This window comes from Aspergillus pseudonomiae (assembly GCF_009193645.1).
Source record: "Aspergillus pseudonomiae strain CBS 119388 unplaced genomic scaffold BDV37scaffold_62, whole genome shotgun sequence".
NCBI lineage: Eukaryota > Fungi > Ascomycota > Eurotiomycetes > Eurotiales > Aspergillaceae > Aspergillus > Aspergillus pseudonomiae.
In genome coordinates this window covers 82,824-105,506 of record NW_022476054.1, presented here as the reverse complement: position 1 = coordinate 105,506, position 22,683 = coordinate 82,824, and the positions used below count along the sequence as shown (strand labels likewise).

General features: G+C 49.5%; 9 protein-coding genes and 1 non-coding gene across 10 annotated transcripts; 7 read left to right on the top strand and 3 right to left on the bottom strand.

Annotated features, from left to right (window-relative positions):
* Window positions 1-18: 18 nt before the first annotated feature.
* On the bottom strand, window positions 19-1,187 carry BDV37DRAFT_273563 (pantoate--beta-alanine ligase PAN6; the record flags this gene model as incomplete). Its single annotated transcript, XM_032085082.1, has 2 exons — window positions 19-1,130; window positions 1,160-1,187. The coding sequence occupies 2 exons, from the start codon at window positions 1,185-1,187 to the stop codon at window positions 19-21; spliced, it is 1,140 nt and encodes a 379-aa protein (XP_031938871.1).
* Window positions 1,188-1,716: 529 nt separating this feature from the next.
* On the top strand, window positions 1,717-4,859 carry BDV37DRAFT_254574 (lysophospholipid acyltransferase family protein). Its single transcript, XM_032082651.1, has 7 exons — window positions 1,717-2,444; window positions 2,495-2,713; window positions 2,763-3,018; window positions 3,074-3,752; window positions 3,801-4,112; window positions 4,168-4,424; window positions 4,481-4,859. Exons 1-7 carry the CDS (start codon window positions 1,895-1,897, stop codon window positions 4,647-4,649), a joined length of 2,442 nt encoding a protein of 813 aa, XP_031938870.1. The 5' UTR covers window positions 1,717-1,894; the 3' UTR covers window positions 4,650-4,859.
* Window positions 4,860-4,959: 100 nt separating this feature from the next.
* On the bottom strand, window positions 4,960-6,533 carry BDV37DRAFT_285571 (arylsulfotransferase family protein; the record flags this gene model as incomplete). Its single annotated transcript, XM_032087759.1, has 3 exons — window positions 4,960-5,433; window positions 5,499-5,639; window positions 5,709-6,533. The coding sequence occupies 3 exons, from the start codon at window positions 6,531-6,533 to the stop codon at window positions 4,960-4,962; spliced, it is 1,440 nt and encodes a 479-aa protein (XP_031938869.1).
* An 823-nt stretch (window positions 6,534-7,356) lies between these two features.
* Window positions 7,357-10,053, top strand: BDV37DRAFT_254570 (ammonium transporter). The gene is made up of 6 exons (XM_032082650.1): window positions 7,357-8,064; window positions 8,146-8,360; window positions 8,417-8,597; window positions 8,646-8,966; window positions 9,023-9,730; window positions 9,877-10,053. The coding sequence occupies exons 1-5, from the start codon at window positions 8,056-8,058 to the stop codon at window positions 9,713-9,715; spliced, it is 1,419 nt and encodes a 472-aa protein (XP_031938868.1). The 5' UTR covers window positions 7,357-8,055; the 3' UTR covers window positions 9,716-9,730; window positions 9,877-10,053.
* Window positions 10,054-10,848: 795 nt separating this feature from the next.
* Window positions 10,849-13,455, top strand: BDV37DRAFT_177941 (putative nucleoside diphosphatase (Ynd1)). Its single transcript, XM_032079442.1, has 4 exons — window positions 10,849-11,062; window positions 11,127-11,161; window positions 11,217-11,343; window positions 11,408-13,455. Exons 1-4 carry the CDS (start codon window positions 11,053-11,055, stop codon window positions 13,372-13,374), a joined length of 2,139 nt encoding a protein of 712 aa, XP_031938867.1. The 5' UTR covers window positions 10,849-11,052; the 3' UTR covers window positions 13,375-13,455.
* A 481-nt stretch (window positions 13,456-13,936) lies between these two features.
* Window positions 13,937-15,500, top strand: lea1 (U2 snRNP complex subunit LEA1). Its single transcript, XM_032082649.1, has 4 exons — window positions 13,937-14,173; window positions 14,260-14,300; window positions 14,359-14,619; window positions 14,729-15,500. Exons 1-4 carry the CDS (start codon window positions 14,095-14,097, stop codon window positions 15,101-15,103), a joined length of 756 nt encoding a protein of 251 aa, XP_031938866.1. The 5' UTR covers window positions 13,937-14,094; the 3' UTR covers window positions 15,104-15,500.
* Window positions 15,501-15,655: 155 nt separating this feature from the next.
* On the top strand, window positions 15,656-16,838 carry BDV37DRAFT_254558 (uncharacterized protein). Its single transcript, XM_032082648.1, has 2 exons — window positions 15,656-16,398; window positions 16,459-16,838. Exons 1-2 carry the CDS (start codon window positions 15,882-15,884, stop codon window positions 16,716-16,718), a joined length of 777 nt encoding a protein of 258 aa, XP_031938865.1. The 5' UTR covers window positions 15,656-15,881; the 3' UTR covers window positions 16,719-16,838.
* A 624-nt stretch (window positions 16,839-17,462) lies between these two features.
* BDV37DRAFT_285566 (uncharacterized protein) lies at window positions 17,463-18,763 on the top strand (the record flags this gene model as incomplete). The annotated part of the gene is made up of 3 exons (XM_032087758.1): window positions 17,463-17,951; window positions 18,010-18,130; window positions 18,198-18,763. The coding sequence occupies 3 exons, from the start codon at window positions 17,463-17,465 to the stop codon at window positions 18,761-18,763; spliced, it is 1,176 nt and encodes a 391-aa protein (XP_031938864.1).
* Window positions 18,764-19,898: 1,135 nt separating this feature from the next.
* On the bottom strand, window positions 19,899-20,880 carry BDV37DRAFT_273555 (uncharacterized protein; the record flags this gene model as incomplete). Its single annotated transcript, XM_032085081.1, has 2 exons — window positions 19,899-20,337; window positions 20,402-20,880. The coding sequence occupies 2 exons, from the start codon at window positions 20,878-20,880 to the stop codon at window positions 19,899-19,901; spliced, it is 918 nt and encodes a 305-aa protein (XP_031938863.1).
* Window positions 20,881-21,586: 706 nt separating this feature from the next.
* BDV37DRAFT_t163 lies at window positions 21,587-21,689 on the top strand. Its single transcript has one exon. It is a non-coding gene; the product is annotated as a tRNA-Cys (tRNA).
* Window positions 21,690-22,683: the final 994 nt, after the last annotated feature.

Sequence of the window (22,683 nt, the reverse complement as noted above, 5' to 3'; positions counted from 1 at the left end):
CCCTCAAGAGCAGAAGGTTCAAGCTCGAGGCTTGAAGATCAGGTTGTCGATAAGTCTCACAGCAACCTGTCCATCACCTAGGCCACAGTCTTCGCCGGGCTTAGTTTCTTCAAGAGGGGTCATCTTGACGGCACCGCTTATGATGGCTCCCTTGGCGGGGTCAATTGACTCCACCTCATCCAATGTGTCAGGGTCGGCCAAGGATATGTAGTCGACTTCATAAAGGACCCTTTCAGACGGCGACAAAGCCTGTTGTTCGGACAAGACTTGGGATGTCACACTATTAGCGGCACCGAGAATGTCACTTCGCGCCAGTTTGCCGGAGTTGTATGCGTTTTCAGCACTCTTCAGGGCCTTGTAGAGGACGAGGCCAACAGTACGTCTCCGATCTCCCAAGTACACATTTCTCGAACTCATCGCCAACCCGTCATGCTCGCGAACCGTGTCGCCAATCTTGATCTCAGTATCCACATGGAAGTCTTGCACCATGCGCTTGATGACCACGGTTTGCTGGACGTCTTTCTGTCCGAAGTACGCACGGTCGGCTTGAACGATGTTGAAGAGCTTCATGCAGACAGTCGCAACCCCTCGGAAGAAGACCGGACGGGATGCACCCTCCAGCCTCTTTGAGATAGGGGTTATGGTAACAAAAGACCCATCCCCATCAACTTCCGATGAAGGGGGTAATGTAGGGTACATAACCTTCGACGTAGGGGCAAGAATAGCCGTGATGCGACCAGTGGCATTACCAAGACGGGCAAACTCATCGTTCAGTTGCTCTAATTTAGCCACATCACTATCCCAAGTTCGGGGATAGCTTGAAAGATCCTCATTGACACCGAATTGGGTCGGGTTGACGAAGATGCTAACAAAGACATCGGTGTTTTCGGCCGCCGCTTGTCGGATCAGCGAGAGATGGCCCTCGTGAAGAGCCCCCATGGTAGGAACAAACCCTACCGTCTTCTTGTCCAGCACTAGCTGCCGGCGCATTTGGCGGAGCGGAGGGACATCGCGGAAGACTTGGAAGGAGTACTGGCGGAGGGATGGGGAAGCCATTGAGGCGTTGTTGAAAAAAGACGACGCAGCTGCAATAGAAATTGTTGTTAGAGAAATATGGGCTTGAACACAGTCTAAATTCAGAAGTCTCTTGTAGTCTTACTTGAGAATGCCCGCGCCCACCGAAACATGTTGGAAATTTATTTATGAGGTGGCAGGCTCGCAGATTTCCATGTAGCAGTCAGTGTGCTTCCTCTGTCCCACTGTGGAGCAACAACGGGCTCAGACGCTGAATTGCCAAAGTGACATTGGCCGTTACACCGAACTCTATGAGCTAGAAACTTGCGCGACAGGATGCATCAGCCCACTAAGACGGGCGCACATGCTCTCTGATTGCAGAAGGTGATGGTCGATCGTCGTGCTCTCGGCTTCTGCGTGGAAATCATCCTTCGCGGGACTCGGGAAGAGGAGCTCTAAACTTGCCCACTTCGGGCCTAACGCTCGGCGCCCGTTTCGGTTAGACGGCCCCATCAACCTGCTTTTTCTCTTACGTACAGCTCTGGCGCCATGGTTGCATGTACTCTGTGTAATTTATTACTGGTCCGTACGCTGCAAGGACCGTGCTATCTCACGTGACTCTATCCGAGGTAGTGACTCTGGGGAAATACCGGGGGATGATCAGGCCCTTTTGTTGGGAACTGAATCACAACAATATTCTACCGCTCACGTTGCTATGAAACCTTCTTCCCTATACTCCGGGCGACCATTCATGTTATGACCGCTGTGTCTCCCGTGCTTCTGAAGTCCATGGCAGCCGGACCTCCTGTCATTCTCCCTGATTAGCTTCGTTCCCGCTCGTACCTGTATAGCTACTTCTCCGCTCTCTCCTCTACCCAAGATGCCATCCGAGAAGGGTCCCGTGGATCAATCGCCCCCAGACTTGGAAATTGTTGGAGATAAAGTCACCATCCATCCCAGTGGATTCACTGGAGGGCCAGAACCTCAAGATGACGGAATTACCGAGCGGAATCTTGTCCATCATATGGCACGCTTTCGGGAGAACCCGTTCGATTTTCTACGAGAAGTGAGCCTCTATATGTCAGGTACTGGCTGGCGCGCATACGACGATGTGATCGGGCAGCCTATATTTTACTCCGGATTTTCGGATCGGATGAAGACGAACATCCTCGCAAGCTCTCTCTTACGCAGCAAGGTCAAGGAACTGGCCGAAGCCCGACTATCGGTAGAAGAGAAGGAGGGCCTCTTAGATGTGAAGCCGGGTCCTTTGCCGAAGAAGAAGGCCCATCGGCGGAATGAGATCGAGAGTAACCTAAAGGAGGTGGTTGACTCTATGCTGGACAATATGATTTGCAAGATGGAGAGCCGGCGGTTTATCCGCGGCGCATATTATCTCTGCACTCAGCTTCTCACGCGTGCTTATCACCAAGGTAGGCCTGTGTTTGAGCTTTCTGTGAGAGGTTATCTCTAATGGTCGCAGGAATTCACGTATCGAGTGAAGAAGTTCTGCGCTTAAGGTCCGTTGCAGCAGAAGCGGCCAAAAAGAAGCAGTCTATTGTCTTTTTGCCGTGTCACAAGTCGCATGTTGACTATGTTTCTCTCCAACTTATCTGCTACCGCTTAGGGATTGGTTTACCTGTCGTCGTGGCAGGCGACAATCTGAACATCCCGTTACTGGGGCCTTTCTTGCAGCATGCTGGTATGATATAATTCTATACCCTGTCTCATATTCATGCTAACGACTGTAGGGGCCATGTGGATTAGGAGGAGCTTTGGAAATGATCCGTTGTATCATACCGTCGTCCAGGCTTACATTGATACAATGTTGCAACAAGGGTTCAACTTCGAATGTTTTATCGAAGGGGGGCGGTCTAGAACGGGAAAATTGTTGTCTCCCAAATTCGGAATTCTGAGCTTCATATTAGACAGTGTGCTATCCGGCCGTGTGGAGGACACAATCATCTGCCCCGTTAGCACACAATACGATAAAGTTATTGAGACTGAGTACGAAAAAAGAAACCCCTCCACAGACGTACACACTTGCTGACATTGTCTATAGATCCTACATTAGCGAGCTTCTTGGTCAGCCGAAGCGCAAAGAGAACCTTGCGGATTTCCTTTCGTCTTCTTCTGTATTATCCCTGAAGCTCGGACGAGTAGATGTTCGGTTTCACGAACCTTGGAGTCTGAGGGAATTTGTCACTCAGCAATTGTCCCGATTACCAGACCAGATTGGCGTAAATAGTGGCAGGAAATTGAATTACGAAGAAAGAGGTCGAATCCTAAGGACATTGGGTTATAGAGTTCTTTCGGAGATCAATGATGTCTCTGTGATGATGCCTACAGCTTTGGTTGGTACCGTGCTGTTAACGCTTCGCGGGCGCGGCGTCGGCAAAGCGGAGCTGGTGCGTCGGGTTGAGTGGCTTTGTGAGCGTGTGCGCATGAAGGGTGGCCGGGTTGCACACTTTTATAGATATCCGACTGAGGTGGTCGTTGATCGTGCCCTTGAGGTCCTCGGGTCGAAACTCGTGGGGGTAGTAAGCGGTCTTGCTGAGCCGACATACTACGCTGTGGATCGCTTCCAGCTGTCTTTCTATCGCAACATGACCATTCATCTATTCATTACGGAAGCGCTGGTCTCGGCAGCTATGTACACGAAGGTCAAACGGGGTGGTGGCCCATCTCATCAACGAATTTCATATACGGATCTCTTAAACCAAGTTTCTTTTCTTTCGCAGGTATGATACCACTTTCCCTTCCCTGGCGAAATCACTAACACCTTCCAGCTTTTCCGTGGCGAGTTCATCTTCCCTCCGGAGGGGTTGACTACCAATTTAGAGAAAACTCTCCAGGGACTCGAGAAAGATGATGTTATCACCGTCTCTAGGGATTCCTCCGGCACACCTCTGTCCGTTGAGCTAAGCGATGCGGAACGGCAGTGTGGAAGAGAGAACTATGACTTCTACTGTTTCTTGATCTGGCCATTCATCGAGGCTTCATGGCTCGGCTCGGTGTCTCTGCTTGGACTCACCCCTCCAGTCAATGAACAGAAGGATATCTGGATCGACTTGAAGAAGGCGCAGGATAGTGCTCAGCTGGTAGGTCTATTCCTGAAATTTATCCAAATAGCTATAAGCCTAACCATGAGGGCAGCTTGGCAAAACGTTGTACCATCAAGGCGACTTGTCCTATTTCGAAGCCGTCAACAAGGAGACCCTCAAAAACTCATACCAACGCTTCGCGGAAGAAGGCATCATCCTCGTTCGCAAGAGCAAAGAATCACGCGCTGCACCTGTGGTGAAGCTTGCACCCGAATGGACACCAGAACGGGACCCGTCCACCGGCAAGCTGTTGCCTCGTGGACGCCTTTGGGACTTCACCGAGTTGATTGCTCAGTCTAGGCGCGAGGGGTGAGTCATGCTCTTATCCCTGTTTTTTTCAAGTTTATTATACTAATCTCGAGCAGGAAAAATCGTCGAGATGGCGCAACGGTCTCCTCTCGCGTTCTGATCATGACCGACTTGGTTGGCCGTAAACTATTTGAGAGCGCCGCAAGCTCTGACTTGGAAGATAGCGTAGACGTTTCAGCTCGACAACAGCGCAGAAAAGACATTACGCCCAGCTCTAAACTTTAATACTTACTCGTCGCATGGATTTTTATATTTTGTTACGGATTGTTTATAATTGTTTACGATTCTAACCCGCCTGCTTGCCTTGTGAATACCCTTACTCTATTTGAACCCTTTGTATGTAACTATTTCCTTTATGTGCATACGTACCCGATCATATATTTTAGTCGCCATGTGGTCCAGTTTCTGAAGCATACACGTCTTTTCAGAGTCTTCTATTTGTTAACAAGAGTTAAATCTATCTGAAGTACAGTATCAGCCTCTAAATTACTTAGATTGCGGTTACAGAGTATGCCAATAAGGCATTTATAAGCACTCAACAACTCTGCCCAACAGTAACGACCTCCGATCTCTTCCCAGCTCCCACTCCACCAACAGCCTCAACAACAACCTTCTCCACCACCTCATCCACAGCAATTCTCGTCTCAAACCCATTCCTAGGCACCACCGTAACCTTCTTCATCTGCCCTTCCTCTGATCCTCCCAACACCTTCCACTCCTGCACATCCGTCGCCCCATTCCAACTAACATAAACCACCACCTTCCCCTTTTCAGCACAAGCAGCCACATCCGGCTTCGTCCTGGGCTTACCAACCCACGGGAACCGGTACCCTCTGTACGTCTTCGTGCCGCCGTGATAACCAAACCAGGCCCTCATCACCAACGCACCGTTCTCGTCAAATTCTTCCAGCTTCGGAACCGCGCCATGCTGCATCAGCACGTGTCCGTTAGTCAGGTTCTGATAGCTACCCTGGGACTCGGCGTAGACGGGCTGCTCAGCGTCCCAGATCTTGTCGACGAGGGTTACGATCTTGGTCTTCATGCTAGCTCGATGGTCATGCCCGTTGTCATAACGGTTTCAGATGTGAAATCCGAGTTTTCGTTGTTGTGGAAGTGGATGGTGATTTTGTCTTCTGTTTGACTTTCGAAGCGTGGGTCGTGTTGGTAGCAGAAGCTGGTGCCTGGGGTTAGGGTGAAGTCTCCGCCTTTTTGGCCCTGGGGTATTTGTTAGTTTGTGTTTTGGGTTGGAGTTTGTCTATACCCAAGGTAGGGCGGTTAACTTACGTGCAACTGCCAGGTTACGTTGCCATTCTTGTCGATGAAGAAGAAACTGCACATAAATCGGGAGGAGATCAGGTATGAATCACCGTATTTGGCTACGGAGTTCAGATGTGGGTATTCGTAGGGGGTGGTCTGGTTCGTCCCCTTGCCCTGCAGTGGGAGTTCGTTGTTGGAAAGAGGGACCTCGGAGAGGTGCTCGACGGTACTCCAGCGGAAAAGAACATCGTTGGTCTTGATGTCGATCTCGTAGAATAGACCGTCTTGCACCCAGCCGTCCTTGGGGCCGCCGATGGATGAGAGGTCCATCTGTGTAACATTGACAGCTGTCACGAGGATCGTCCCCTGGTCTGTGATTTGGCTTTCGTGGATGTCGATGTAGGAGGGGTATGTCAAGGAATCAGCGGTGACGAACTTCTCCTCTGTACCTGGGAGGGTGACTTTATAGATTTCGTCATAGGAGCTGTTTAGGATGCTGATGGCGCCGAAGCCGAAGCCTTTGATGTTGGCACCGTTCCAGTAGGCAAGGACGGGCTCGCCGTTTAGCATTTGCGGCTGTTCGGCTGAGGTGTTGACCAATGGACCTCGCCAGACGAGCTGTCCGTCATCTTGGTAGATGGTTGGATAGCTCCAGTTACTGTTTGTTGGGGAGAAGAATAGGTAGCCCAGTTCTGTTTGGCCATTCTTGGTGACGTTGAGGTATGGTGCTTCAAGTGGTGTGCTCTTAAAGGTTTGCTGAGGCCATTGAGTGGACGATTGAGCAGAGGACTCCACAGCCCCTAGTAGAAGGGTGAAGAGGTTAAGAAGGCTGACTTTATTTGTGTGCCACATTTTGTGACGGCCTGGGGTGAAGGCAATTCGGCAATCCTATGGACAGTACGAAAAGTCCAGTGAAAACTCTGTCGGGATATATAGGCACAAACTTTGGTTTGTTGTGCCTTCAGCTGAAAGTTCCTAGTCCCACTTTCTATCGGCATCCCCTTCCCGGATTTTCGCACATCTTTCCTTAATGGGTCATCGAGCCTGAGCTCTCAACCGAATGGGAATACCGCAAAGTGCACTCCTGGGGTAGTCTTTTGGAAACGGTACAGGTTCACGGGACATGTTGAAGGTATCGATGTGGGAATTTGCCGCTGTACTTCAGGCTTGGTGGTAGGATCGGTATTTCGACTGCAACGGCAGTACGCAACTCTCCAAGACCGATCAATGACCCACCATGGTAATTAGTCGTGTCGACTCAGAGCAAAGACTCATCCAATAGAGTCTAAAGATACCTAGATCTAAGCTTCGCGATGCCTCAATCGAACAAAACAAGCAAGGTAGCCGAGATATAAGGCAGGGCCCGGACCAATCGGGGCACGGGCATGGCGGGCTAAGCCGTGACGGCAAATTGCTCAGTTAATGACAGCCGATCTTCTTATAGGCGAAGTGGAGAAGTCGGGGTTCTCCTTTGTATGCATGAGCACTTCCCCGGACTCCTATGCGGGGAGTAAATTGTGGGGAAAATTCTGAGACTAAGGTGGATGTCGGTAGTTGGCGGCGGGATTCAAAAGGTCTCTTGACGAAGGAGCCCTAGGGGCTTAATCAGCCTTGAAGAGGGGCTAACCACAAGTAGAATCTTCACAACATATTGAACTAACGATCCGTCATCCATGCTGCTTAGTGAAGTCGACAGGTTTTCTGCATAGTCTATGCCAGCCAGACTTGTGGCGTTTCTCTTCATCCTTATCAAGGGACCCGCCATCTGCAAGATGATCGAAGCCTGCGTATAGCAACCAGAAGATCTATTGGAAGCCGATAAGATTAGCTTTGCAAAGGACCTCAGCCGCGGGAGCAGGTTATCTCTCACCAATAATCATCGTGGTTCGCGCATTTGACTTCCCAAGACAGTTAACTGGAAAACGCACCCTATCCCTCGCCGGGTTGCCAGATCCTGGGGTGATGAGGCAAAGCCAATAGCCATCAATCATTGGACCGTATCTTATCGGCGATGGAGGATATGCTTGAGCGATTGCCCCCCCGATAACGAGCGGCCCATTTCACAGTGCCCATTACTGGATTATATTTCATCATGAATGGAGCCAGTTTAAGTACAAGAGTCTTGGCTCGAGCAGATAAGGACACGAGAAGCTCAAAACAAACGTCGTACCCGATCCTACGGTAATCTGAGTACGGCCAAGAGATGTTGCAGATCAAGGGAGAAGGTGAGGATAAATTGCGATGCAGGCCGACAGATTCTCCAGCATTTCGCTTGCTTCCCAAGATCGATCGTTCGAGACACAAGAGCGAATGCTATAATATATTGTTGTCGTCATCTGAGCTTCTCCCCGAATAGAGAGCGCGTCTACTCGTCATGGCTGCGGTATGTCTGTCCTTCTCTACCCTGATGGAGGACCTCTACGATAGCAGCACCAAGCTAATGGTGACCGTGTACGGCTAACAGCCGGTGTACAATGCTTCTATGCCCGAAGGGGGCGATCCAACCAAAGTCGACGTCAATGCACAATATGCAGGATTGGAGTACAATTATATTTACATTACCGCCTGCACTTTTATCGTCTTCTTAATTCTGCCCGGGATCGCCTTCCTCTACAGTGGATTAACCCGACGGAAGTCCGCATTGGCCCTCCTTTTCCAAGGCTTTATGATCCTTGCGGTGTAAGTTCTGTGGGTGGTAGCATGATGTGTCAGTGCAGATACTCAACAGATTGTAGTGTCACATTTCAATGGTTATTCTGGGGTTATTCTCTAGCTTATTCCAGAAATGGCGGACCATTCATCGGCACACTGCAGAATTTTGGACTGATGAATGTCATGGTGGCACCCTCTCCCGGTTCCGCCGTGCTTCCCGAGATCGTCTTCTGCCTCTTCCAGCTTCTTTTCTGTGCTTGCACGGTATGATACAATTCCATCACAAATGGTCTAAATTACTGAGACCGGCAGGTAATGATACTTGCGGGAGGTGCCTTTGAACGAGGTAACATCTTGCCTTCTCTGATCTTCAGCTTCTTCTGGGCCACGATCGTCTATTGCCCTCTAGCCAGGTGGACATGGAGCAGCAACGGTTGGCTTTATAAGTTTGAGGCTATCGACTTCGCTGGAGGTGGTCCCGTCCATATAGCTTCGGGTTGTGCCGCTTTAGCATATGCGTTGGTTCTGGGAAAGCGGTTGCACCATGGAGAAGCCTCGCCGCGCAAACCCCACAACACGACGTTAGTATTTCTGGGAACAGTTCTCATCTGGACAGGATGGCTCGGGTTCAACGTATGTCTTGCCTAACCGTTCCCTTTCCTTCACTGTCTATCTAACTGTGAGTATAGGGTGGATCGAGTCTTAACGCCAGTATGCGTGCCATGGTGGCCGTCTTCAACACCAATACGGCAGGATGCACGGGGATCCTGGGATGGGTCCTGGTCGACATGATCAAACACAAGGGTAGATTTTCCGTGGTTGGGGCTTGTGAAGGCGCCATTGCCGGTCTCGTGGGGATCACACCAGCTGCCGGCTGTGTTTCTCTTTGGCTCGCGGCTTGCATTGGGTTCATTACCGGCATCGTCTGTTCATCACTACAGAACATTAATGACTGGCTCAGGATTGACGAGGGCATGGATGTCTTCAAGCTTCATGGGGTTGGGGGCATGGTCGGTGCCTTCTTGACCGGACTTTTCGCGAGTGAATCCATTTCAGCCCTGGATGGGGCCAGTCTTACTGGCGGAGCGATCGATGGCAACGGAATCCAGGTAGGCCGGCAACTTGCTGAGATCTGTGCTATCGCCGGATATTCCTTTACTGTGTCCTACATCTTGCTCTTCATTCTCAAGTACATCCCTGGGATGCGTCTACGGGTGGATGAGGCATCGGAGATGATGGGTCTCGACCGGGCACAGTTCTTTGACGAACAGATCGGAGACTGGTCGATGGCACATGGCATGAGCAGTCCGATGATGATGGGGGTGTCTAAAGAGCCATCTGAGTCAAAAGACGAGCAGACACAGAAGAAATCGGGAGTCTAGCGGTCGTTTATGGATCTTGTCACAATAGTTAGGGTTATGATTCAACTGTTTACATGATCTAAAAATTTTTGGTCAGTTCTGGGAATAAACAATGTGACAGGTAAGAAAGTAGTACGTACTCCTCAACACTACCAATGCACGAGCGCCATTTGTATACGTACATATGTACATCCCAGTAACAGGGTCCGAAGACTCCACACCTTGGCGATCTGGGGAATCCGGATTGGTCTTCCCAAGGGACTCGATCGTCAATGGAATTCTTCTCCATTGTTTATGGGGTCGGTCGCCGACGGGATGATCACTCGTAGGTCAAACGGTTGGTGCTCCATGTTGAACAGCATTCCCGATCTCGAACGTCATGGAGGGGAGAAAGGGCCAGAAAATCCACGAAACTCACGAAATTCACGAGAGGTGATGACGAATGCTTCATGCTTGGCTTCTGACCAGTTGGCGAATCCACCAATCAGAAGGGCGGACGCCGCCCTCCCGCATAACAGGGCCGAAGCTTACGTCAAGGCGACAGGGATTTATTTTAGTCCCTTGAAGTGTCCTGCAGACCCTGTCGATGGACTCTATGGATTCAAACCTTTAATTAATCCGAAATTACGAGGTTTAATTAATACCCACCGGTCCCCTTTGGTCGTGTTTGTTGTCCAACCGAGAGAGTAACGTTCGAGAGGAGCCATTCACAGTAATATGCAGACCAGAACAATTCATTTCCTTTCTTTTTTTGGCTCGTCTTCTGCCAACGAAGTCAATTTCTGACATCGAGGCCCATGATTGAATGGAATCGTTCAGCCTCCTCCCAAAGTAGTTCAAAAGGCTGGTTCCGACCGTTACCCAAGTAGGAAAGCGGCGGGCCTGAGGACCGGAGATCGGCAGCGTCGCGTCCTGTCGCCATCCGTTCCCGTCTTATCGTTACCACCATTTCATCCAATGTGACTCTCTTGGCTTTTTTTTTCCGTCCTTCCTTTACCTCTCTTGTCCCTCCAACCTTCCTCAGAGGAACCGGGAACAAGTCTGAGTTCTTTCCTCTTTTTCGTGGTTTGGTCCGCGTCACTTTTCATCTTGCTGTCCGTCAGCAAGGCCATTCGTTTAGTTCGTTCTGATAATCGACCTCCTTATCTCCTCGTCTTCGTTAGCCCCCTTCTCGCCGCTTACCTGACCCCGGCCTTTATCTCCCCCCAGTTTCAAACAAAGAAAAACTACGGTACCCCTCGAGGCTCGCCATTGACTGACCTGTACCGCTCCCCTTCCATTCGCTAATCGAGCTTGCCTTTCGACTGTCATGCTTGTTGGAGAATCACTATTATAATAATACCTAATTATCAGTTGCAATGGGCAAATGTAATATTCTTGATCCCCGCTTGCCACCATGTTCGCCGGACGCTGACCATAGGGTGACAATTAGGGCACTATGGAGTTGTCCTTGACGCAGGATCGTCTGTAAGTCACCACATATCAACGAGTACCTTTTTCGCGCCTCTAACACCCATGATAGGGGACGAGGGTTTACGTTTATCGATGGTTGAACAACGCTGTTGCGCGCAAAGGGGCAGATTCGAAAGATCTGCAATCTTTGCCGGAAATTAAAACGAAGTCAGAGTGGACCAAGAAGATACATCCAGGTAAAGACTCAGCGTCGCAGGATACAACAAAGCGAAACGCATTCTGACTACCTTGCTCTTGTAGGAGTGTCTTCATTTGCCAACAGACCCGAGGAGGTTGGATCGCAACATCTTGCAGAACTTCTGGAACACGCTCAGACAATCGTGCCCCCTGATGCGATCAAGGATACCCCGATCTTCCTTCTTGCTACTGCCGGTATGCGACTATTAGACGATGTGCAACGAAACCTTCTCCTGGATCAGATTTGCTCCTATGCGCGTGCCAACTCTGACTTCTTGTTGCCCGATTGTGACGTCCACATCCAAGTCATTCCTGGAGTGACGGAAGGTCTGTATGGATGGATCGCCGCCAACTACCTTCTGGGTAGTTTCAATGCACCTGAACGACACGACCATGGTAAAGACCATCATACTTATGGCTTCTTGGACATGGGAGGAGCATCGGCGCAAATCGCATTTGCTCCTAACTCGACAGAGACACAGAAGCACGCCAATGACTTGACTCTGCTGCGCCTCCGCAACGTGGATGGGTCAACGCAAGAGCATAGAGTTTTTGTCACCTCGTGGCTTGAGTTCGGCGTCCACGAGGCACGGCGACGCTATCTTGAGTCCATGCAAGCAGCAAGCGTGGTGGATAGCACCAAGCAACTCCCTGACCCTTGTCTTCCCAGCGGCCTTCGGACTACAATTGATGGGAAGCCCTTCACATCGGAACAAGATGGCAACATGCACCTTGTGGGCACCGGAAAGTTCGACGAGTGCATGCGGCAAACGTACCCGTTACTAGATAAGGATGCACCCTGTTTGGATCCGCCCTGTCTTCTCCACGGTATTCACGCTCCCGCCATAGATTTTGATGTCAACCATTTCATCGGCATTAGCGAGTATTGGCATACAACGCATGACGTTTTCGAAATGGGCCATAAGGATAAGGCATACGATTTCAACACCTATCAGCAGCGTGTGGAGTCTTTTTGCTCGCAGGACTGGGAAACTATCGCCAAGGGTATAGACGATCATAAATGGAAGAAACTCAACCATGAGAAGGCTTCTGAGGTTTGCTTCAAGGCTTCCTGGATCATCAATGTTCTGCACAATGGCATCGGAGTTCCACGTGTGGGGTTGGAGGACACAACGGGTTCGGGTCACAATGGCACAAAGGAGGTCATTACACACGCGGAAGAGAAAGGTTACCTCGATCCCTTCCAGGCAGTCAACAAAATCGACTCTACCGAAGTTAGCTGGACCCTAGGCAAGATGGTTCTGTACGCATCCTCCCAGGTCCCTGTGGAGATAGAAGAGAAGACCCTACCTGTTGGGTTTGGTAGCAATGTCGCCGGGATCCCCAACGACTTCCAATATCCTAGCACTGAGTTGCTGCCCAATCCTGAGGGTCTTCATGGCGCGAATTGGCATGACGCTCTTCTTAACGCGAGATCGTCCCGCAGAGTCCCAGGACTTGTGCTATTCCTCCTTATCATGATCATGATAGTTTTCTTCCTTTGCGGTCGAAGTCGCCGCTCGCGAATGTTCCACAAGATTAGTAACCTCTTCGGAGGGCCGTCCCACCCCAGTTACCCGAAGAAGCGCAAGTTCTTTGGTGGGAAACTGCCATTCTTTGGCCCCAGGAGCCCCTCTTATGAGCGTGTTCTTGAAGATGGTGCAAACGAGTTCGACCTGGGTGGGATTGTCTCCGGACGGAGTTCGCTGGATGTAACCCGCCTGTCTGATACTGAATCCGCAAGCTTCCTGCCGCCTAAGCGAGCATCAAGCTGGGGCAGCCCCACGCCCAGTCTTAAATTTGGGCTGGACAACTCTTCCTCCGGGACCATTGGACTCGGAATCACCGCTGGCTCCGGTATCAACGCCATGGATCGCGCAGGGCTAGTGGTGAGGACTGAGAGTCGGGACCATCTCGCGCCTATAGCACTGGGTCCTACGTCAAACGGCCGACGCTCCAGGGCAGGCAGTCCCTCGAGATCTCACCCTCATAGATCACCCATCCTGACACCGCTGTCGCATGTTGATTGATGCTGTGGTATGACGCTATTCACATTAAAACTCTTGATGTCCCTTTCTATTAGCATTATCTCAAGGAGTTTCGGTTTTTGTGTTGGTACGACTTGTCAGGTGAGAACCGCTTTCTTGACATGGCTTCCGTACCGAAAGTCTGCATTATGGCGCGATCTTCATTACTTCTCCGTGTGATATTTGCAAGGAGCGCTGTTGCTCCGAAGTACATAGCTGCTGCTTGCTTTCTTGTCCCGTTTATCCTTGCTTTTCTCCCGAAGTCGTTCATTGGATCTGACTTGGCGATTTATACGTTTTAATGACGCTGCATGTATCAATAGACTTATGCCACCTAGCCTGGACCAGTTCCGGCGATTTATACCAAATATTATGAATTTTAATTGAAGTTTCAAATAGTGACTTGCTTGCCCCCTTTTCTTTTTCGTAAATACTGAGCAATATTAGTCGTCAATCGACCATCCTCTGTACTATGCGATCACGTGTATGAGTGCTGATTCGTCGGCTCACCGCCCTGGCAAAATCCTTTGCGGTACCGCTTTGATAATTTGGGATGCGCAAAGAAGCTCTGGCTGCTCTCCACATACTTTGCTCTTTACACTGTCAATTTACTGTCCTGTGGGGGTTATCTGTCCGACCTTGAATTTCTATATTAATCGTGCCCCGTCCTTCCTATAATTGCATGATACCCGATAGAACGACTCATAGACACACACCGCCGCAATGCGATTGACCGTCGAGCTTATCCAAAATTCCCTGTCGTACATCAACCCGCTCAAGGATCGCGAATTAGATCTCCGAGGTGCGTTCTACACATCGGTCTGAAAAGGACAGATACTACACTTTTGCAGAGCTGGATTGATATCGTTTCTCTTTTGAGTCGTATAGGGCACAAAATACCCGCGATCGAGAACTTGGGTATTGCCAAGGTATGGCATTCTGCTTCCCATCTTCCCCCCGGTCGTTTGAGGCTCATTCTTCTGGCAGGATCAAGATGCAATCGATTTCACAGATAACGATATCTCCACCCTTGGGAATTTCCCGTTCTTTCCCCGCCTCCACACCCTTCTCCTCGCCCGGAATCGAGTCAAGCACATCCAGCCCACGCTAGCAACCTCCGTGCCGAACCTGGCCAACCTTGTATTAACATCGAACCATATGACCGAGCTCGCCGACTTGGATCCTCTGCGCAACCTGACAAAGTTGACCCATTTGGTGTTGTTGGAGAACCCTATCACCCGGAAAGAGGTAAGCATTCTATACGCTCCATTCCTCTGTTTCGGTTCGGAATTGCTGCATATATGGGTTTTACCTAGCTGTTTAATCTCAGAATGGGTGCGCTTACTGATCTTCACAGCACTACCGGTACTGGGTCATCTGGAGGATCCCCAGCGTGCGCTTCCTGGATTACCAGAAGATAAAGGATGCCGAGCGTGAAAAGGCCCAGGAACTCTTCGGAACCGCCGAGGAACCATCGGCACTAGCCTCCAAGATCATGGGCATCAAGTCCCGCACATTCGACGTCCCATCCGGAAGCCTAGCCGACCGGGCACCGGCCGACAAGGCCGTCAGGGTCCAACTCACCGAGGCCGAGAGAAAACGTGTCGAGAAGATGATCCGCGAAGCAAGGAGCTTACAAGAGATCGCGAGACTGGAAAAGGAATTGAACGAAGGACGGATACCCGGTGGCGCGCTCGATGCGGCCGAGGACCCGGATCAAATGCAGACATAATATATCCCGAAACGGGCGTATCTTTTTTTCTTGTTCTTATTGTGATGAATTTGGTGCAGAGCTTGTTCTGGGTCTTCTTTTGCATGAAAGATGTGATATCTTTCACGTCCAGGCTTCATTTTTCGTTCGATCTTCAGCTCAATACAGAAAAGCTTTCATTCGGCCGTGGCGGTGTTTGTGGAATACTTATATTTAGTGGAATTGAAGGCTCTTCTGGTTCTTTGCTTTTGCATTTGTTGTCCCACCTGTGTCGATGGTATGGAGTGACTTGGCGCAAACTGCAAACTAGCTGTTGATGTATTACATACAACTTAGATCAAGGTATACACAGCTACCAAATTACATAAGATGCCTAGCAGTGGCATGACCCGAATGGCGCGCATGAGATGTGATGTTCGGTGCTCAAGGCCCAATATCATGATGGATTGTCCAGTTGGTGGGATGCCATTGATCAGATAAGATAACCAGCACGTGCCGACGTCATGTCAACAGTGATTCACTACCAATCTTCACTGGTACTATTCAGCTACCTCACATTGAAATACAACCCTAGGGACCGTAGCTCTTAACACTGAGGTCTATTTGCCTCGTCCAATATTAGCCAATCATCGACACATCGGTAGCTTCAGACAGACCAGTACGAAGGATCCAATTATCTCAACCCCACGTCACAGTCAAACTGGCTTCGCGAACCTGCAGCAGGAGAATCTCCTCCTTAGCATCCCACCTCCAGCAATCACAAAGGCTTGTCCGATTTGGATCGACATCCACATCAACAATGGCCCCTCAAGCCCCATGGCGCTCTCTCTTCCAGTCTCATCTGACTCAAAACTCCTCCACTTCGTTTACTCTCTCGACCGTCGACCACGACTCTCAACACAGACCCGTGCCGCGCTCGCGGATCTGTGAGTTTCGTGGTTTCTGGCCGAGCCCGCAGCTCCATGACCAGGCGGTTGAGGCGTTAAACAGCCAGGGCATTGGTCAGAACCCCGCCGTGTATGAGAGCGATATGATCTCGCTCACGACTGATATTCGGATGGAGAAGGTCGGCCAGCTTGATTCTTCTGGGAACGTCGTGGAGGGTCTTTTCTGGTTGGCGGATGCTGGGAACCAGTGGCGGGTGAAGGGGGAGGCGTTTGTGATTGGGGACCCGAAGGGTGGAGCGCATGAGGCGGCGGCGAGGAAGGAGATTCAGACGGGCATGAACGTAACAGGAAACGATGCGGATGTGAGTGGATGGAGCTGGGAGAGACAGGTAACGACGTATTTTGCGAATCATTCGCCTGTCATGAGAGGTTTGTTTGTCCCTTCTTTTTCCATGGAATAGAGGGTAAGGCGTTGGCTGATCGGTTCAGGTTCGTTCAAAAATCCCTCCCCTGGTCAGCCGCGATCCCAGGAGCCTGTGGACCCAGCCTTGAAATTGGGTCAGAAGATAGATGATCTTCAGGACTCCGTTGCGCGTGCGAACTTTCGGGTGGTTGTTATTCGTCCAAGTGAGATCGAGCGTCTTGACCTGTCGGACCTTCAGAATGTGCGGCGCGTGAGATGGACCTTTGTTCCTGAGAACAATACCGAGGGGCAGGGAGAGTGGGTGGAAACAGAACTATGGCCATGAGTGTTGTGAGTATGTATGTTGCGCTGGCTTGGTTTTCCTGCAAATGCTTTAATATGCTTTGTACGCCATTAAGAACTTGCATACAACGGGGACAATGATAGAACAATCGTGCGATGTTAGAACCTAAAATATGACTCTCTCAGGTTGGAACAGTAGACAGAGTGGAGAAGGGTGAGTGCAGGATGCGAATGAATTGCTTTGTCTGGGGACAATGAGGCTTGAGCAATGGCGCATTGTTCATAACACTCTAGGACAGATCCAAACATCAATGAGGATGTCGTTTATTCCGGCCAGCCACCCCCCATACAACAAAGGGAGATAAAGACGTAAGTATATGGAAGGCGTTGTGTTCGATGCAGAGAGTCAGCCGATGTGGCTCTTCCAAGCTTTAAAGCGCGCTGTCGTCCGTCCTTTTCCAGCAGCCCTATTATGCCCTTTCCATAATAGTCCTACCCCCACTTTTTTCATTCACGCTCACTGCGTCCAGAGCTTCTCCTCGTTTCCCATACGTCGTCATCCTCTCATCCGTTTTAGATCCTTCATCATTCTTCCAAGAGATTTAACAAAAGGGGGCATTATCTCCATCGGAAACGCGAACAGAAGACCCGACGCAGAGGCACAACGCCTACGAACCTCTCGAATTCTAGTTCTCTTTCGACCTTTCCTGTCGATTTGATACATATATTGCGCCGCTCTGTTTGAACAGGGCTATTCAAAGTGCCGTTCCTAATAGATCCTGTGAGAATGGCCAGGCCTTGCAAGAACTGCGGCGCTCCGCGCGCCGAAGACGTTCCTGACGAGATCGAGCTGTGCGAACAGTGTACCGCGAGGGATGCGCCAGTTGCATCGTTCGATTCCCAAGCTGGATCACCGACTGAGCCCAATACCCCGATCCCGGCTACCCATTCTGATGGTTCCCAGGGAGATGACATCCATTCCGGACAGGGGAGGGAAGCCGTTGATCTTGACGAACCCGTTCTCGTTCCTGACCCTGGAAGTGTCCTGGTGGGCTGTGGCCCCTCCCAGGTTGGAATGGGGACCAGTGCAATTGCGCCGATGCCAGCAGCTCCGTCGGGCAGCGCTTTGAATGATGGCAATCGTCTTAAGCGTAAAGCGTCGGCTTTGGGTGTCGAAGAACCGATTTTGGATATTGAGCATGATCAGAGTGTGGAGAGTATTGACCCCGTGGCTTCAACTTCTGGACAGAGTCAAGGTTCTTCTTCTTCGCACGAGGTTTGCAGTGTTCCCAGCTCCTCACAATGTAGCCCATTCACGCTAATATGTACCCTAGCAAGCAAACAATACACCGGCAAATCCGGCCAAGAAGGTCAAAATGGAGCCGGCATGTGGCTCTTGTAGAAAATCCAAGATTCGATGTACACACCGCAAGCCCGTCGTCAACCCAAGAGATGGTAAGTTGTGTATAATTGGTCCCATTATCCTGTTCTCAAAGCGCCACTTAACTTTGTATGTCATCAGATGCCTTTCAACAAGAAACACAAAGACCTCTTCAACCAAAGGAAAGTGGAGAAACTTCACAAGATGATCCTGCGCATGACGATCCAGGAGAGGAGTCCTCAAAAAGAGCAGGTCTTAGGCCCAAGAGCCAACCAGGAGCTACCCGGGTTGGTAGAATCCCTCCAAAGCCAAGGGGTAGACCTCGAAAGCAGCCTGAGGAGATCCAAGCCGTAGTCGATGAGGGCAACGCTGTAGAGGAACCGGAATCCCCACCTAGGCGACCCAGACGCGGGCGTAGACCTGCCCAGCGCATGGGAACCAGTGCTGAAGGTAAGAGAGGCCAGGCTACCGCCCCCGAGCCAGCAGCTGCAGCAGTTCCGGCTGAAACAATGGCAGCAAATCTCTCGATCGCGTCGAACATGGCTCTAAACAATATCCTGGCGGAAGACTTCCAGGATACCGTGCGTGACTGTGGAGAGAAGTGGCAGACGGTGTCAGACTCACTCAGAGAGGCCATGGATTCCTTTCACGAGGCCAAGCACAAAATAGATACTTGGCTTGAGATGTGGAGGAGGGGTGAAGTCTAGACAAGAACCTGTTAGGTTAGTCATGGCCATTTGTATAATTGTGATTTATGTCAGGAGATTCTGAGCGGTCAGGTGAATATTGGCAGTACATAATGTACCTCAGGATAGTGTGAAGGTCTGTTGTCTATCTAGGCATGACTCAGTGTGCCATATTCGCTAGTGGGATTGTCTTTATTTGGTTCAGTGTACAATAGCATCAACATATAAGATGTGCGGTGAATAATTTCATGCTTTATCACTGAAATTGCAATATTCTCAGGGGAAGGCCAAAGTGAAGTCCATGATATTGTCACCAGCTCCCATGATCTGGACTTTACCTTGCTGGCAGTCACGAGCCAGCTCTCCCATCCACCGCCTGGATTACATCCTATATGAATGTCAGCACATTTCAGTATATCAACCCAGGATGGTCTTATTAGATACCTTTCTACGGGTATAAGCCCAAGTAGTCACAATGCATTCAACAACACCTGTCTGACACAGCTATCCAGTGTAAGCCATGCAAGCTTCATCTCAGAGTCACCATTCAAAACATTAAGGCAGACATAGCTTGAATTCAAGGTATGGGCCAGTTTCCACTGATATGTAAGCACTGTGACTAGCTCTCTGTTTTGAAAGTGGTCTAGAAGACTTCTGGCCACTATGCCAGCTTCTGTACGATAGTGATTGCAGGCTTTTCTTGCAAGAGTGAGAGGTCTGTCTCCTCGAGATGCTCAGACGGTATATCGGCCGCCATTTTGGCATCGTTAGGAAGGGGAGGTAGGGCTTGCAGGGTTTCATATGGATAGGTGGTTCATGTTTTACTTATTGAGGTCTTGGGGTATATAGATGCGGGCTGTCATTATGAGTCACTTCCTACGGTATTTGTGAGGTGGTTCAGTCGACGTTCATGCTACGGATGATGTATCGAAAATACTAGTTCTAACGGCCCAGAAGCGTAGGACCCTAAGGACTGATCCTGCTTGAAGTAAAAGAGCCGCGAAAAAGATGTAAATATGAGCTTTAACCAAAGTACGAGAATCTAATTAAGCCTTAATGACGCTGTTGGAATTATAACCCCATTTGAAACCCTACTAAATAATGGCTTTACTGCTCCAGCTAAACTATAAGAGATCTTTGGCCGCCTCTCACGGCATTAAAAAGGGGGAGGAGGCTCTACCTCCAGCATCCAGTCATAGATTTGCCATAGTTCTCGCTGTTCCTTTGTAATCGTAACCTCGTCCTCCTTGTATTGAACCTCAAGCCACTCTTGCCATGGCCAGTCAATCCATTTGCGAAAGTAAGCATGACGGTCATAATGGACGTTCCATCTGAGTAGAGGGCTAATTGCGACACCAGGCAGATATCGGCTCTCGTCCCTGCTGTTTGAGGGGTTGCGGGATCTACCAATAACCGATTTTCCCAGATCGATGATAACTATTCGCAATGTCTGTGAGTCGCTTCGTCGAACCACAACATTCTGTGGACGTAGATCTTCGTGGCAGACGTTTTTCGTGTAGAGAGAAGACTCTCCGTCAACTATTTGTTTCATGATATCCTGACGCTCCTCCTTTGAAAAATTTTCCGGATCTAGTCTGTCCATTGACAGACCATTAATCCACTCGACTAAAATCAATCGGACCAGGCGAAAGTGTTTACCGATCCTTGTTTTTCAAGGTGTAGGACCCGAAAAATCTGGGAATGACCGAGCCCTGGAGGTCTGATAGATGCGTGTAAGCAGCGCATTCATGCGTGTAGTCATAGTCAGCTCCGAGGAAAGAGTCTTCATCAAAGTCATGATAAAATGGGTCGTAAATCTTAGCGACCATGTCCTGGTCGGTTGGTGGACAAGAATTGGAGCTATTCATGCATCTGACAACAAATATCTGGGCCCTCTTTTCATAGCCGACATTTAGTTCCTCGATTAACTTGATGGAAACGAAGTTGTTACCATCGGAGCCTGGCAGTGGCGGGTTCTGGAGACATAACTCTGTAGGAGACAGCGACTGATCCTGTCCTACAGAGGTAGCTCGTCGGATGAGCCCACTTTTGGGTATCGGGGACGGAGGATTATGTGACTGGATAGTGAGTGTATCATTGATGCAGTATGAAAATGATATGTGGTCATGATTTTCCATTGTGGACATCTTTGTTGACAGAAATGAGTCGATTCCCGAATAATCTAACAGCAGCGCAACTGTGTTCCGAGTTGCTGATGGCCAATGAAATTGTAGAGCTGAATAACACCAGTCAGGTGAGTGTGGGTTAGCGATAATTAAAACACTTATGTCTTTATCCAGTATTTTTGTCGACCTTTAGAAATAAGTGCAGTGGTTGTGTCTGTTCTCCTCGCTGTGAAATATATTCGTAGAATCAGTATCTATGAACGCTCGTAATCTAAATATATATTTAACGGTGCTGACGTATTGAACCCTAACCTGGAGAGAACAATTACATGCAGTCGAAAGCTTTGACACAGTATTTTGTAAGAGTCTTATCGTCTAAAGCTATTTACGATATTAAGGCTCCAGCATAGTCTTCACCCTATGGAATTGTCAAGACAACAAGAAGGAAGGTCATGAAGGGGCCAATGCGTCCTTTACCCTGTCAGATCAGAGTAAAGGCAAGGACTGCATAAATCATCCAAAATCTACCCTGGGATTTCAGCCATTCCTAGACTGAATCTTACTACTTATCCAGATCTTAGACATAGCTGTTGGCCTTATTTTATATCCTAGACAGTTTGATGGCGAGGTGTTAAAGGATTGATGGAGTAATACTAATCGAGAGATTGTTGCTGCTTCCATTTATAAATACAAAGTATTGAGCGGAATAATATCTAATGGGGCGGTGGCACAGTGGTAGCGCGCAAGATTGCAATGATCTGATTCGTCAGCCAAATATTGCAACAATCTTAAGGTCGCCGGTTCGATCCCGGCCCGTCCCTTCTTTTTTCCTTTTACTTCCCCCGTTTTTTACCCCAGCTTGTTTTGACTAAGATCTTGTGTACTCCGTTCCGTATTCATCCATGAATGAGCCTGTTTGTCTGGTGCACAGACAACTCAGCTGTTGAACGGGGATATTGGAATCTATTCGTTGGGTTTTCCATAGGCATCATCCGTCTACCTACTTATTTGAATAAATACACATAGATCATCAAACATTAGTTCACCTGTTCTCAGTCCGGTACGAACAGTTCAGAGTCTCTTCTATATACTACAAGAGGCCTTGTTTGTGACCGTGCTGCACAACAAGGCAACGAGACACTCATTTCTATCATTTCGAACGCTGACCGACTAATGCTATCCCACCCACAGTGGCACTCACATCCATAGTCAACAAACAGTAGGAGAAAGCATTGACTGGACCGTAGTCGTCCTGACTGAGGTGGGATGCGAAAAGATCGTGCTGATCCCTGTGGATACCTAGTCGTACATCACCTCCTTCTACAAAGCTTGCCAGCTGTATACAAAATATAATTGGACCTGAGACTGGAGGTGAGGCTTTTGTTACAGTGGTTCTGGCAGTTCCACCCACAATCTTAAGGCATCCCACTTTCTCAGGTTAGAACACGTCAGTAAAACTTACTGTTCAAAATAAAAGTCAAAGCGCAAAATCGAGTGTCTTGAAGAGCGGACCTTATCTCCCTGATGCCTAGAATTCGGAATGTGTTCTCGAATAAACATATATATGTTGGCTAACCAGACTATCTCATTCCAGCAGGGGTATCGCTTTTGTCATGTCCGAGGTCCATGGGGAAGAGACGCACAGCTGTTGCACGAAACCTTACAGCTGAACCATGCGATATTGAGACCATTAGGCAGTACTGAGGGGGTGGTTGCTTGCAAGGGACGGAATAGGGATATAATGTATTATGTACAGCACTCCACAAGTCACTAGCACCGAGTACGTTAGTGCCTTGCTTTGGCCACCAGGGTATC

Excerpts from the sequence above, each read along its gene's own strand:
- BDV37DRAFT_254574 (XM_032082651.1), top strand. The coding sequence starts at position 1,895 with ATGCCATCCGAGAAGGGTCCCGTGGATCAATCGCCCCCAGACTTGGAA. Across the intron at positions 3,019-3,073 it reads GATAAAGTTATTGAGACTGA|ATCCTACATTAGCGAGCTTC; the intron begins GTACGAAAAAAG and ends CATTGTCTATAG. Across the intron at positions 4,425-4,480 it reads GCTCAGTCTAGGCGCGAGGG|GAAAAATCGTCGAGATGGCG; the intron begins GTGAGTCATGCT and ends AATCTCGAGCAG.
- BDV37DRAFT_177941 (XM_032079442.1), top strand. Across the intron at positions 11,162-11,216 it reads TCCTTGACGCAGGATCGTCT|GGGACGAGGGTTTACGTTTA; the intron begins GTAAGTCACCAC and ends CACCCATGATAG. Across the intron at positions 11,344-11,407 it reads GACCAAGAAGATACATCCAG|GAGTGTCTTCATTTGCCAAC; the intron begins GTAAAGACTCAG and ends TTGCTCTTGTAG.
- lea1 (XM_032082649.1), top strand. The coding sequence starts at position 14,095 with ATGCGATTGACCGTCGAGCTTATCCAAAATTCCCTGTCGTACATCAAC. Across the intron at positions 14,174-14,259 it reads TCGCGAATTAGATCTCCGAG|GGCACAAAATACCCGCGATC; the intron begins GTGCGTTCTACA and ends TGAGTCGTATAG. Across the intron at positions 14,620-14,728 it reads ACCCTATCACCCGGAAAGAG|CACTACCGGTACTGGGTCAT; the intron begins GTAAGCATTCTA and ends TGATCTTCACAG.
- BDV37DRAFT_254558 (XM_032082648.1), top strand. The coding sequence starts at position 15,882 with ATGGCCCCTCAAGCCCCATGGCGCTCTCTCTTCCAGTCTCATCTGACT. Across the intron at positions 16,399-16,458 it reads TCATTCGCCTGTCATGAGAG|GTTCGTTCAAAAATCCCTCC; the intron begins GTTTGTTTGTCC and ends TGATCGGTTCAG.
- BDV37DRAFT_254570 (XM_032082650.1), top strand. Across the intron at positions 8,598-8,645 it reads TTCTTTTCTGTGCTTGCACG|GTAATGATACTTGCGGGAGG; the intron begins GTATGATACAAT and ends TGAGACCGGCAG. Across the intron at positions 8,967-9,022 it reads CAGGATGGCTCGGGTTCAAC|GGTGGATCGAGTCTTAACGC; the intron begins GTATGTCTTGCC and ends CTGTGAGTATAG.